Consider the following 13,938-nt stretch of genomic DNA (forward strand, 5'->3'; position numbering starts at 1 on the left):
AATAGACTCACATGTACATGGTCAATTGATTTCAACAAAGATGCAAACGTGATTCAATGAAGAAATAATAGTCTTTTCATGAAATGAAAGTAAGGGAACATTGGGTATTAAAAGTGACTCCCAGAAAGGTGCCTAGGTGGCTCAGTGGGTAAGCATAGGACTCTTGATTTTGGCTCAGGTCATGGTCTCATGGTTCGTGGGATCACGCCCCACCCTGACAGTGCATAGCCTGCTTGGGATTCTGAATTTCTTCTCTCTCAGCCCCTCCCCCTGCTCACATGTTCTCTCTCTCTCTCTCTCTCTCTCTCTCTCTCTCTCTCTCTCTCTCAAGATAAATAAATAGACATTAAAATAAACATATAAATAAGCAAACAAATAAATAAAAGTGACTCCCACAAGTTACAGCAAGAATAGTGGCTACTTCTAAGGGGAAGATTAGATAATGCATTTGGGAAGGGGGAAAAGGGGAAGGGGGATGCAGGAGCTTCAGAGATAATCATATTGTATTCTTCAGCTGGTGATAGGACACAACTTTTATTACTCCTTATATTAAGTCCTACATATATGTTGTATATATTTCCAGAATACATGACCAAATTTCATTAAGAAATATGAATAAAAGTTTAATTTTCTAAGAATACTAAAGACATTTACCACTGTCAAAATCAGTCAGTCCAACTTTATTAAATAGTTTTTGTCTAGAGCTGTAGTAATATTGGGGATTTAGGAAAACTTGGCTTTGCTATAACAAAAAGCAGGTATTTTTATATTCTGACTTTCCTTTTAATTTTTCTGGTGTTGACATCAAATTTTAACATGATATTAACTCTGTGTTTTAGGAATCTGCAGAACAAGGACAGAAGCAGATGTGGTTGATTTGGAGGTTTTCAGTAAGACAACTAAAATAATTTAACAAACTGATAGTAAATATGAGAGGAGAGCCCTCATTGATTAAGGCCAGGCAGTATGAGTTGAGAAAATAATGAGAGCTCAGGTGGTGGTAGGAGTAGAAACTCAGATGGGAGGCCTACCACGTGAAGGTGAAGGGGGCTGGTATAATGGGAAGGGCAAAGACTGAACTTGAATGAGAAGAAGTAATCATGCATATTGCTGGGGCATGAAGGACAAACCCTTCTGGTTGTGTTTCTTTCTGTGACAAGTTTCCAAGGGGAATAAATATTAGTTTTCCATTTTGCTTTTAAAAAATGATAATTTCCAATTTGACTTTGTCTTCTCGTTGTAACATTTGACATCTGCTTTGTTAACATTATTACTTGTGGCTGAAATACAAGCTGTTGAATTTAGAATGTAAGAGAATGGTTGGTTCCTGATTATTCCTGAGATTAGAGTTTTCTCTGGCCCTAATAATTTAGATACATCTATATGTCTACAAATCTATATCTATATATCTGTATATAGTGTAAAATCTTAAAGGATATGCTCTGCAATATCACAATATTCAATTCTTAAAAATTTTTTTAATGTTTTATTTATTCTTAGAGAGAGAGAGAGAGAGAGAGAGCGCGCGCATGCACGAGTGGGGGAGGGGCAGAGCAAGAGAGGGACAGAGAATCTGAAGCAGACTCCAGGCTCTGAGCTGTCAACAGAGAGCCCAGCACGGGGCTTGAACTCACGAGCTATGAGATCATGACTTGAGCCAAAGTCAGATGCCCAACTGACTGAGCCACCCAGGTGCCCCATCAGTTCTTTTTTTTTTTTTTTTTTTAATGTTTATTTATTTTTGACAGAGAGAGAGAGAGACAGAGTGCAAATGGGGGAGGGGCAGAGAGAGAAGGAGACCCAGAATCCGAAGCAGGCTCCAGGCTCCAAGCCATCAGCACAGAGCCCTCTGTGGGCTTGAACCCATGAAGCATGAGATCATGACCTGAGCCAAAGTTGGATGCTTAACCAACTGAGCCAACCAGGTACCCCTACAATATTCAATTCTGATGCTAATAGCCACCTGGAGTTAGCATAAATCTCCTAGGTTAAAGGCACAGTCACCAACAGACTGCCATCACTTCAGACTCTGATTGCAAGTTTTGGGGTCCCAGAACACCTACACTTCCGACTAACTGGATTCAAATATGGGGATTTTCCCACTAGACCCCTCAGATTCAATAAATAGCTGGAAGCTGGAACAATTCATAGAATTCAGGAAAGCAGTGTACTAATGATTACAATTTAATTATATAGGATACAAATTAGGACCTGCCAAATGAAAAGACACATAAGTTGAAGTCTGTGAGGGTTCCACACACAGTGCTTTCATGCTTTCTGCCCTTGGAATCAAGACATATCACCCTCCTAGCACAAGCTCGTCAGAGCTCCTGTGTCCAGAGTTTTTATTGGGGTTGCATTACCTAGCCATGATTGATTATATCATTGGCCACACAGTTGAACTCAGTCTCTAGCTCTCCTGCCTTGCCCAGAGGTTGGGCTAATACTAAGTGGCTCAAAGCCAACCCCAACCCTGTAGTCATGTAGTTGGCCTTTCCTGCTTTGCCAGTCCCCACCCTGAGTCATCTCTTTAACATAAGCTCTGTAGGGGCCCACAATGAGTCACCTCATTAGTGCAAACTATCATGGCCCACTCATGAATAACAAGATGTTCTTATTACTGGGGAATACTCAAGGGTATAGATGTTCTGTCCGAGAAACCAGGTACAAAGACCAGTCAAGTTTTGTGTTATGCAACACTCTGGATCCAGAAGGCTAAATGGTATTCAGGGATTTTGTTTTCTGTCTGGCATTGTCTCTGAAAAGCAGTATCTAATTTGTCTTCTCTATTTTGTCTGTTATCAGTTTCTCAGCACAGGTAAAACTAAGAACTAAGTGATAAAACCAAAAGCATCCAAAACCATTACCTTCTACTCTCACCAAAGTTTTGAAGCTTCTATCAGGAGAACTATATTTGCAACTTCTGCCTTTCCTTTGAGCCATTAAGGCACAGATTGTGAATTGGTGACTAGCAGGTCTTAGCAGATGTTTTATTTGGTGCACACTTTTTAAAAAGAATTTGAATTACATGCCAATGGTTTAAGAAACTGAAGAGTTCGCATTAATGTGACCTTTCTGACTTGTCTTAAACTCAAAAACATTACTGGGCCTGTGTTTCTATTTAGCAGTACTTGGCTGAAGTGAAATGGTGGCCACCCCCTTTAAAAGATCATTTAGATTCTCTATAGCTTATCACAGTTCTTACCCACCTGCATCACCCTAAACTTATCCCACAACTTGATCTTTAAAGAATATGAATTAAGAAGAAAAATAAGCACATATATAACGTATCAGCTTTTGGTTGGAGCCCTTTATTTTATGTCATCTCAGTTAATTCTGGATATAATTCTGTGAGGTAAGAATTATAACTCCCACTTTATAGTTGAACAAAATGAAACTAGGTAAGTGGATTTCTGAAATAAATTTCCTCAGGCTTCATAATACATGGAAGAACTAGAACCCATATCACAATGTTTATTGGCTATAGTTCTGCTAACATGTCCCCATGCCTCTTTTTCTTTTTTCTTTTCTTTTCTTTTCTTTTCTTTACTCTTTTCTTTTCTTTTCTTTTCTTTTCTTTTCTTTTCTTTTCTTGTTTCATTCCTTTTTTCTCTTTCTTCTTCTTTTTTATTTATTTATTTTTTTTTAAGAAAGTGTGTGTGAACGGGAGTGGGAGGAGAGAGAAAGGGAGAGAGATACAGACAGAGAGAGATTCTAAATAGTCTCTACTCTCAGTGCAGAGCCTGACACGGGGCTCTATCCCAGGACTCTGGGATCATGAACTGAGCCAAAATCAAGAGTTGGACACTCAACTAACTGAGCCACCAAGCGCCCCATCCCAGCTCATTCTTAAAGGCAAGTTCTAAGCCTTACTCTTCTTTATATCCCCATATACATTAGCACAGTGCCTATAAACGTAGTACGTTTTCCATAAATGAGTGTTGATTTCAATTGGATTTGTTTGGGCAGAATTGAAATATTTGGCAACAAACTGGATGTTAGCCATAAGGAAAAAGAAAATGTCAAAGAGTACCATGGGAATTTGAGGTTTGTGACTGGAAAGATAGTGATACCCTTTGGAGAAATTGAAAACAGTAAAGAACAAATTTGAGAGACAAAATGGCTAATGTATTTTGAATGATTTCTGTGTGTCAGGCACTATCCTCTTGTCTTTACATACATTACCTTATTTAGACATCATCATCTCTTATCAAAGGAACTACTCTTTTCTGCATTTTACAGAAAAGAAAACAGGCCCAGGGTTTTTAAGTAATTTACTCATTGTTTCATAGCTAGCAAAGTGCTGGAACTAGGATTTCAACCTAGGATTATGTGGCATTGGAGTTCATTTTGGGGGACATATTTATTAGGTTTAAAGCACTAGCAAGATGCCTTTATGACAATGTCTAGCATAAAGTTGGTAATATAGGACTTATGCTCAGGCAATACGTTGGGGCAGAATTACACATCTGAAAGTAATCTGCAGAGTTGTCATAGTGATGGATTTATTCACCTTTATCCAGAGAAGGAGTAAGGAAGACAAGAAATACAAAGCCAGAAAATTGAGCATGTGTTTACTGAGTAAGAAGAAGAGTAAAGATCCTTTTTACCTTTGGAGAATAAGAATAATTTTGCATGTATTATTAAAAATAATTCTTATGAGGCAAGTTCATTTTCATGTTGTTGAAACACTAGCTAGCAGTATATATTTAATTTCATTTAAGATAGGGGAAAATATGGGACACCTGGGTGGCTCAGTTGGTTGGGCGTCCAACTTCAGCTCAGGTCATGATCTCACAGTTTGTGAGTTCGAGCCCTGTGTCGGGCTCTGTGCTGACAGCTCAGAGCCTGGAGCCTGCTTCAGATTCTGTGTCTCCTCCTCTGTCTGCCCCTCCCCTGCTCATGCTCATGCTCTGTCTCTGTCTCTCTCCCTCTCAATAATGAATAAACTTAAAAAAATTTTTTTTAAATCATAGGGAAAATATTATTCATTGTTCCAATTTTGTAATAAAATTACACAATTAATTTTATTTTGTTAAGTATAGTTGTTAGAGTTAATATTATAAAAGAAAAATGGGGCACCTGGGTGGCTCAGTCAGTTAAGTGTCTGGCTTCAGCTCAGGTCATGATCTCGCTGTTCCTGAGTTCGAACTCTGCATTGGCTCTGTGCTGATAGCTTGGAGTCTGGAACTTGTTTTGGATTCTGTGTCTCCCTCTCTCTCTCTCTGCCCTTCCCCTGCTCTTTCTCTCTCTCTTTCTCTCTCAAAAATAAACATTTAAAAAATTTTAAATATATATTATTAAAGAAATAGTTTCTAAGATTGAAATATTTTATATATAACATGTAAATTTAATGTGTACAACATGTTGACTTGATTTATATATTGTTTATATATTTATATATTGATTTATATATTGTTATATGATTACCATTGTAGCAATAATTAGCGCTGTGGTAGGATCCCCTCCTTAAGGGAAAAACAAACAAGCAAAAAACCTCAAGGCAACCTGGCTGTACATTGTACATGACAACATCCCTCACGACTTTGTAACATGAGACCACTTAATCAAACTTCATGTTTATGTGTTACCATATATGAGAGACAAAAAAGTCGAAAATATATAAAAAACTATGCCATGTCACGTTTGGGGTTCAGTTCTTTGGGTACGAACCCAACTGAGCCCTGCCGGCAAGAATAAAGTTGCTTCCTGGAAGGAAAAGCCTCAGTGTCATGACTCTCTGTGCAAAACTCCTGCTATAGCACCTCTATCACATCACATATTTATCATTTCTTGTTAGTAGTTAGAATAATTAAGATCTAGTCTCTTAGCAAGTTTGATTATAATACAGTGTTATTGTCTGTATCCACTATACTGTGCATTAGATCTCTATTTATTTGCTACTTGTTGCAAGTTTGTACCCTTAAACATCTGTCCTCCCCACCCCCCATCCCCTGGTAACCACCATTTTACTCTTTGTTTTCACAAGTTTGGATTTTTTAGATTCCACATGTAAGTGATATCAGAGTACTTATGTTTAAAAAAAAAAGACTTCATGGGGCACCTGGGTGTCTCAGTCAGTTAAGCATCCACCTTGGGCTCAGGTCATGATCTTGGGGTTCATGAGTTTGAGCCCCATGTCAGGCTCTGTGCTGATGGTTCGGAGACTGGACTCTGTGTCTCTGAACTGTTTTAGGTTCTGTGTCTCCCTCTTTCTCTGCCCCTCCCCCACTTGTGCACTCACTCTCCAAAAAATAAATAAACATTAAAAAAAATTTTTTTAATAAAAAGCAAGAATACTCAGGATTAACCAGTCCTCTTTCCTATTTCAAGAAGTGACTGATCCAGGGTAAAATTCTCAATTAAAGGTATTTTTCTCTCTCAAATAAGGATTTTCTGATGTTTTTATTAATGGTGAACTAGAGTTCAGTGGCCTATCAGAGTTGATATTGTTATGCATATCCTAGGTAACTTATATAGCCTCCCACACATATCCCTATTGTGTTTTATTTCCCTTTACAGATAGGATGTGTTCATGTGTTAGTGTCCTCTAGGAGATTGCAAATTGTGTAGTGACAAGGAACTAGTTTTGTTACTTCTGTGTTCCTAGTGGCTAGCACAGTGTGTGGATATGGTATGTGTTCAGAAACACTATTTTCCTTTATACTACATTCCTAGAGACATCATTTAAAAAGAGATCTTTCCAAAGCAAATTCTGTCTATTTATGCCTTTGTCAGACATCTGTAGCTGCTTTTATGCAGCATTTAAATAAGTAGGGAGTGATGGAATGTGAAACTTGGAAAAGTAATAACTGGCTGAATATAATCTTTACAAAAGGTCTAGAGTAAGCATCCCAAAGAATTCTAGTTCTGGAAATGTAAATAGTTGTACACCTCAGATTTCCTCTTGTAGAAATGGCTGTCATTCTGTGCGATGTGCTCTCATACTACACCTGTCATATAAACAATATACTTCCAAAGAGTGTCCTAAAAGAATGCCAGGGCTAGTACTATGTCTGACTTGCTCAGTGTTCTATCCCTAGTGCCTGGTACAGTTGGCTGTAAAGAAGTGTGCCTTGATTAATTGGATAAATTGTGCACTTGGTTATTTTAGTGCCTGAGATGTACATGTGGTCCGGGGAGAAGTCAGATACACAGGCCTGACAGCACAATTAGTGGAAGTAGTATGCAGTTGATTTCCAGTAGAGGAATAGATCCATAGTCCCAACTCTCTTTAAACAGTCACTAAATGGGGCGCCTGGTGGGTCAGTTGGTTAAGTATCCGACTTCGCTTCAGCTCAGGTCATGATCTCACAGTTTGTGAGTTTAAGCCTTGCGTGGGGCTCTGTGCTGACAGCTCGGAGCCTGGAGCCTGCTTCAGATTCTGTGTCTCCCTCTCTCTCTACCCCTTCCCTGCTGGCACTCTCTCTGTCTGTATTAAATTGATGTTCACTTATTTTTGAACCCAGTCTGAATCCATTGACTCATTTTTATAGATAGACTTAATTTTATGGCTTTTGTGCTTCCTACTTTTGTTATTCCTGCCTATGGTCTTTCCTGTCACTCAAAGGATCCTCTTTAACATTTCTTCTTTTTAGGGCTGGTTTAGTGTCCATGAATTCCATTACCTTTTGTCTGGGAAGCTCTAACTCTTCTTTTATGAATGATAGCCTTGCTGGATAGAATGTTCTTGGTTACAAGTTTTTTTCTTTCAGCTCTTTGAATATGTCATGCCACCCCCTACTGGCCTCCAGTTTCCATTGAAAAATCAGCTGATAACTTAAGGGGTTTCCCTTTTATATAACTGTTTCATTTTCCTCTGGCTGCTTTTAAAATGTTCTATCCCTGGGGCGCCTGGGTGGCGTAGTCGGTTAAGCGTCCGACTTCAGCCAGGTCACGATCTCGCGGTCCGTGAGTTCCAGCCCCGCGTCGGGCTCTGGGCTGATGGCTCAGAGCCTGGAGCCTGTTTCCGATTCTGTGTCTCCCTCTCTCTCTGCCCCTCCCCCGTTCATGCTCTGTCTCTCTCTGTCCCAAAAATAAATAAACGTTGGAAAAAAAAAATTAAAGTGTTCTATCCCTACTTTTTGCCATTTTAATTACTTGGTGTAATTTTTATTACTATTTTTTTCTCTCTCCTGTTCAGCTTGAGTACTTTCCATTACTTTGTCCTCCAGGTTACTGATCCATTCTTCTGCTTCCTCTAGTTTACTAATCATTCTATTTAGTGTATTTTTAATTTCATTTATTGAGTTGTTCATCTCTGGTCCTTTTTTTATGCTTTCTGTCCCTGTGAGACCTCACGGTCTCCCAGAGGGCCTCCATTCTTTTCTCCAGTCCAGTGAACATCTTTATGACCATTACTTTAAATTCTCCATCAGGCATATTATTTACCTCTGTTTGGTTTAGCTCTCTTGTTGTGATTTTGTCCTTTTCTTTCATTTTGGACACATTCCTCTGTCTCCTCGATTTGTGTACCTCTCTGCGTCTGTTTCTGTGTGTTAGCAAAGTCACCTATCTCTTCTGCTCTTGAAAGTAGAACAGGTCCTATAGTAACCTGCATTGCAATGTCCCCTGTTCACCAAAACCTTTTTCTTCAGGGGTGTCTCATGTGTGTTGTGTGTGTCCTACTGTTGTGGCTGAGCTGCATTTGCCTTCAGTCCAGTCATCTGCAGTGGCTTTTTTTGACTCTTGCGGACAAGGTTTGGTCACTATATTGTTGGTAGGCCAGTCTGGGGCTGACTTGAGTTGAGTCAGACTAGGCATTTGCCAGAGTTGTGGTAGCACCGAACTGCAGGGCACTTTCTCTCTATTGTCCCCTTAAAAGCTTTCATTGGTGGGCAGGACCTGAAGTTAGACCACGTGTCTGCCCCCAGCTCACTGCTGACTAGGGCTGCAGTTGGCCTGGGTTTTGTGATTATCTTCCCCTCTCCCCAGGGCAGGAGTCACTGCCTGCATACTTCCAGCCTTATGGCACCACCTTGGATGGACTTCTACATCAGGCATGTTGGAGGGCAAAGGTCCATAGGAAAACGCAAGGAAGGGGGTAGTGCCAGCAAGGTCCTTGCAGGTCTGGTGTGGGAGGGGACTTGCAGCCACTTGAGAAAACTGCTAAGGCCAGCTGGGTTGGAGGGTCAGATCTGCAGAAGCTCATGGGGCAAGGTACACTATTAGCAAGCTCCACTCTGGTTCCCACAGGTTTCTGTGTATTTAGGCTGAGGAGTGAGGGAGGGAAATGATGCCCACCAGCTCCTTTGTTCTTGGATAGGTTTTCCAAATATCCCTGCCCCTCCAGCACACACTCTGAGATTAGTAAATAAAACTCCTTCCTGTATACCTCTTGCATTTTTCAAACTGCCACTTCTGTGCTGTATCTCAGTGGTGCTGTTTGTTGTGCTGTCTCTTCAAGTGTGACGACACAGTTTCCTATGTATTTCAGGCTCTCCCAGAGCAGAGTCTGCTGATTTTTGAAGTTCCAGATGCTAAGCACCACTGATTATAGGAACTTGTAAAGCCACGCCCCTCTGGTTTTCAGAGGCAAATGTTATGGGATTCATTTTCTCAGTGGCAGTCCCTTGTGCTTGGGATGCGTAGCTCTGGGTGTTCTTCTCTCCCCTCTCTATGCTCCTTGTGTCCCTCCTGCCCCCGGACAGTCCTGGATTTGTTTGACTCCCTGTAGCATCTCTGCTTTCCTGTCCTCCTCTTTGTGGTCTCTTGTCTACATTTCGCTGTAGAGAGTCTGTTCTGCTGTCTGCAGGTTGTTTTCTGGGTTATTTACACCGATGTGGGTGTTATCTTGTTATGTCCATTCAGGACCCTTATACTGCGCCATCTTCCCTGGAAGTTCTGTATTTTAACTCTTAATGGTTACTGCTGAATCACTTTCCAAAAGGTTGTAATAATTCACACCTCTCCCAGCAATGCATAAGGTTGCTCCATTCCTACATCTTTACCAACCCTAAATGTTATCATTCTTTAATTTTTCTTATTCTGGAGTTTAATAAAGGATACCCTGTTGTTGCTCTGTTCTGCATTTCCTTGTTCACTGGTGAGGTTGGCTCTGTTGTCGTGTGTCTTTTATGCATTTGGATTTCCTCTTAACTGTCCGTGCACATTCTGTGCCTAGTTTTTCTTTTTCTTTTCTTTTTTTAGAGAGAGAGAGCACATGAGCAGCGTAGAGGGATGGGGGTGGTGGAGAGAGACAGAGAGAGAGAGACAGAGAGACAGAGACAGAAAATCTTAAGCAGGCTCCATGCTCAGTGTAGATCACAACACAGGGCTCAGTCCCATGACCCTGGGATCGTGACCTGAGCTAAAATCAAGAGTCAGATGCTCAACTGACTGAGCCACTCAGGCACCTCTCTCTCTTTTTTTATTTTTTATTTTTTATTTTTTTATTTTTAAGTAATCCTTACACCCAGCGTGGGTCTCAAACTCATGACTTCGAGATCAAGAGTCTTACGCTCTGCCAACTGAGCCAGCCAGGTACCCCTGTGCCTGCTTTCTGTTGGATTGCATATGATTTCTTTATCAACTTAGAGAAGCTTTTGTATCAGGAATTTTAAATCAATTATGTATTACAATTTATTGCTCTTTTTTAATTTTGTTAATGTGATTTTTTTCGTTAGAATTATTTTAAATTTCTATATATTCAGATATGTCAAGCTTTTTTCTTTATGCCTTTAGGTTTCCTGATTTTTGTTAGATCTCCTCTAAGAATTATCCTATTTTTGTTTTCATTTTTGTTTATTTTTTGACATTAACATTAAATTTGTAACCCCTTAGAAATTTGTATATAGTGTAAATCAAGGGTATAATTTTGATTTTCTGGTTGCTTGAAAAGTGTCATTTCAATATATATATACTTATTGGGCCTCAAAATTAACCTTGTACCCATTTAATTATGTATAATCTATCACTGTGTCAAAGGTTAAAAGTTGGATATATAACCCCTTCAAAAAAAAAAGACCAAATTCCAAAAGTTTGTGTAAGTTTCTGATTTGTGATGCTGAATTTTTTATTTCTCTGTGATGCTGAAGAGCGGAACAAAGCATTTTTTTTTCCAGTTCTGAATGTGTATGTACCTTACCACTATTTCCACCAGGATTAAATACATTGCTTCATATTGTATTTTGTGTCCTTTCCATTTCTGTTCATCTAGGCCAGGGGTTGAAATTTTTGTTTTCTGTAAAGACCTGGATAATAAATATTTTAGACTTTGTGGGCCATATATTCTGTATCACAACTACTTATTGTAGTGCAAATGCAGCCATAGGCAACAGGAAAAGGAATGAACCTGTTTTCCAGTAAAACTTTAATGAAAAAGAAAAGAAAAAAAAAACTGGGGCAAGCCACATTTGGCTCATGGACTGAAGTTTGTCAGTTTTTGAGCTAGAGCATTACTAACCCCTTTTCTTTTTCTTTATTTCTTTTCTGTCTTTTTTTTTTTCCCCAAGAGTCTAAGCCAGTGTTCTTGTAGGTCTCACTTGCTGGATATCTTGCTATTCCTCATGTGATATTTAACTTACTCTTTTTGTTCCTCTGTTTCCTGTAAAATGAAAATTAAGTCTAGAGATTTGTTCCATAGGCAACATTTGTTTTCCATTTATAGGTGAACTTTTAGCAGAAGTTTTGCTCAAGGGGAAGAAGGAGAAATCATTTTTAGGTTGCAGAGTTTTAATGGATTGATAAACTCTTAAGGGATCCAGCATCTGAGAAAGTTTGGCCAGAACAAAGGGAATAATAGAAAATCTCCCTGGGTACTGGAGACAAAGAAGTTTTTAGTTTTCACGAAGCCATTCCCATCTATTGATCATTCATGACTGGACACACTGCACTCAAAGTATTCAGTCTGATTGGCTACTGAAATTCTGGCTTTTAAAAACTTAAGTATCTCTTTTTCTTTCCTAAATAAAGCACATTTTAAAGCTTTGAATGGTTTTTGGATTTGTTTTGTTTTGTTTTTCTTTATAGGATCAGCCTTAAATACAACTTCTATTGTCATAATAAGTTAAGAGAGTAGATGACTTATGCAGTAACTTCCTAATTCATTATTAAAATGTTCAGTTATAGGACATCTCAAAAAGGCTCATTTGATCTTTTTTGTACTTTGGTAAAATATGCCACCCTCAATCTTTTTCTAAATATTTATCTGTTCTTTAAATGGCAACCATTAGTTCTATACATATCCAGTATGATTAGCATTCTTTTAAATTCTGTGCATACGCTCTATAATAGTTTTAACTGGTCTACATCCAGATTAGACAAGTCAAGACTTATATCTAAAGAGGTTTTTTTTGTTTTTGTTTTTTTAATTTTGTAGACTCTTCCAAGCACAGACTTAAGGTAAACCTGAGGTAGGAAAAATGACATCAGAATAATTCCACTAATCAGTGATAATTAAGGCCTTTCATCTCTGCAGTTCAGAGAGCTACAAGAACATTGTCTCATAATTCTCAAATGACTCTCTGAAGTGGGCAGGCAAATACTATTACCCTAACTTACAGTTGTAGGTTGTGGTGTTTAAAGGTTAGAGAGGTGTTTCACATAGAGTTTTTAAAAGCGAAAGGAGAGATGAGAGTTTCTTCATCTTTCTAGACCACTCAAAGTCCACAGTTGCTCTTTTCTGAATTATCAGGATTATTGTAATGTGTTTGGAATATTTCTAGTCAAAATATAAAAACATGAAATGAAAATTTCAGTCTTCTGGTTAGTGCATTTCATGCTCAACTAAACATTTCTAGTGGGTGCTTACTAAATAGTTAATGATGATGTTCCCTCTTACCAAAATACTTAAGACTTTACAGAGAACAGAGAACACACTATCATTTATTATGTATCACCCTAATGTCTTCAGTATTAATAATGCTTTGTTCTTAAATGTTCTCTAGGACTAGAAAGTATGCCTAGCATCCAAAACCAATTTGGGGTACAGGTTATTAATATTGTTAACTTTTGAACATAGACGTTTTTACATATGAATGTGTTATTATTATTTCAGATATATTTCTTTCTCTCATTTCCTGTTTGAGTCAGTGATATCAACCATCATACTTTTATAATAGGCTGGAAGTATCATCAGTGATCCTCATTACTTTTCTCTTCCTCACCTCCAATCCATTTGGTTACCTATTCCTGTATGTACATAATATTTTGCATACCCATCTATCATTCATTCCCATGGCCACTGCCCTAGATCAGGTCCTCTTCTCTTGGTCTCTAGTCTTTTCCTTTTCTGTTTTTTTTCATACTGCTTCCTGAATTACACATCTGACCATTTAACTATTCTTGGATGGCTTCTGTTACTTGGAGTCCTAATGCCTTAATATGAAATCTTATCTTGACTGTATCCCATCATGATTCTCCTTCCATCATACGGGACTTTTGAACTTTATATAAACATTCTGCACTATTTTTGTACTTTCACTGTTCCTTCTACTCAGAAATATCTCTTCCTCTATTTCTTCCTGTAAAAATCCTAGTACAGATGCCATTTCCTTTGTGAATCTCTTTAATTCTTCCAGTGAGACTTGATATCCCCTTTCAATATACATTTATAATACCTGGACTTAACCTTTTCTGTTACATCTTTAACATTTTATTCTGAACTGTAGTTCATTGTGTGTGTGTGTGTGTGTGTGTGTGTGTGTGTATATATATATATATATATATATTATATATATCTTCTACCATGAGCGTATTATGGGTGGAAACTGTATATATAACATAGTCACACCTTAATCAGTTTGTATATTGTAGTTTTTGCTTTCAACTTAAAAAATTTTTTTTAAATGTTTTATTTATTTTTGAGACATAGAGAGACAGAGTGTGAGCAGGGGAGGGGCAGAGAGGGAAGGAGACACAGAATCAGAAGCAGGCTCCAGGCTCCCAGCTGTCAGCACAGAGCCAGAGCCTGATGCGGGGCTCGAACTCGTGAACCAC

General features: G+C 38.6%; 1 protein-coding gene across 4 annotated transcripts in view; it reads left to right on the forward strand.

Moving 5' to 3' along the window:
* The window catches only part of COMMD1 (copper metabolism domain containing 1), a 186,532-nt gene that overhangs the window by 143,686 nt on the left and 28,908 nt on the right, over positions 1-13,938 (forward strand). Inside the window, exon 3 of one of the 4 annotated variants that reach the window (XM_053200654.1) lies at positions 840-4,652. The exons of the other annotated variants lie outside the window; for them this stretch is intronic. Within the exon in view, the coding sequence (XP_053056629.1) occupies positions 840-908 (69 nt within the window). The 3' untranslated portion in view covers positions 909-4,652. Of the gene's footprint in view, positions 1-839; positions 4,653-13,938 lie in introns of those variants that run through there. 4 annotated transcript variants of the gene reach the window in all.

Source organism: Acinonyx jubatus, chromosome A3 (assembly GCF_027475565.1).
Source record: "Acinonyx jubatus isolate Ajub_Pintada_27869175 chromosome A3, VMU_Ajub_asm_v1.0, whole genome shotgun sequence".
Classification (NCBI taxonomy): Eukaryota; Metazoa; Chordata; class Mammalia; order Carnivora; family Felidae; genus Acinonyx; species Acinonyx jubatus.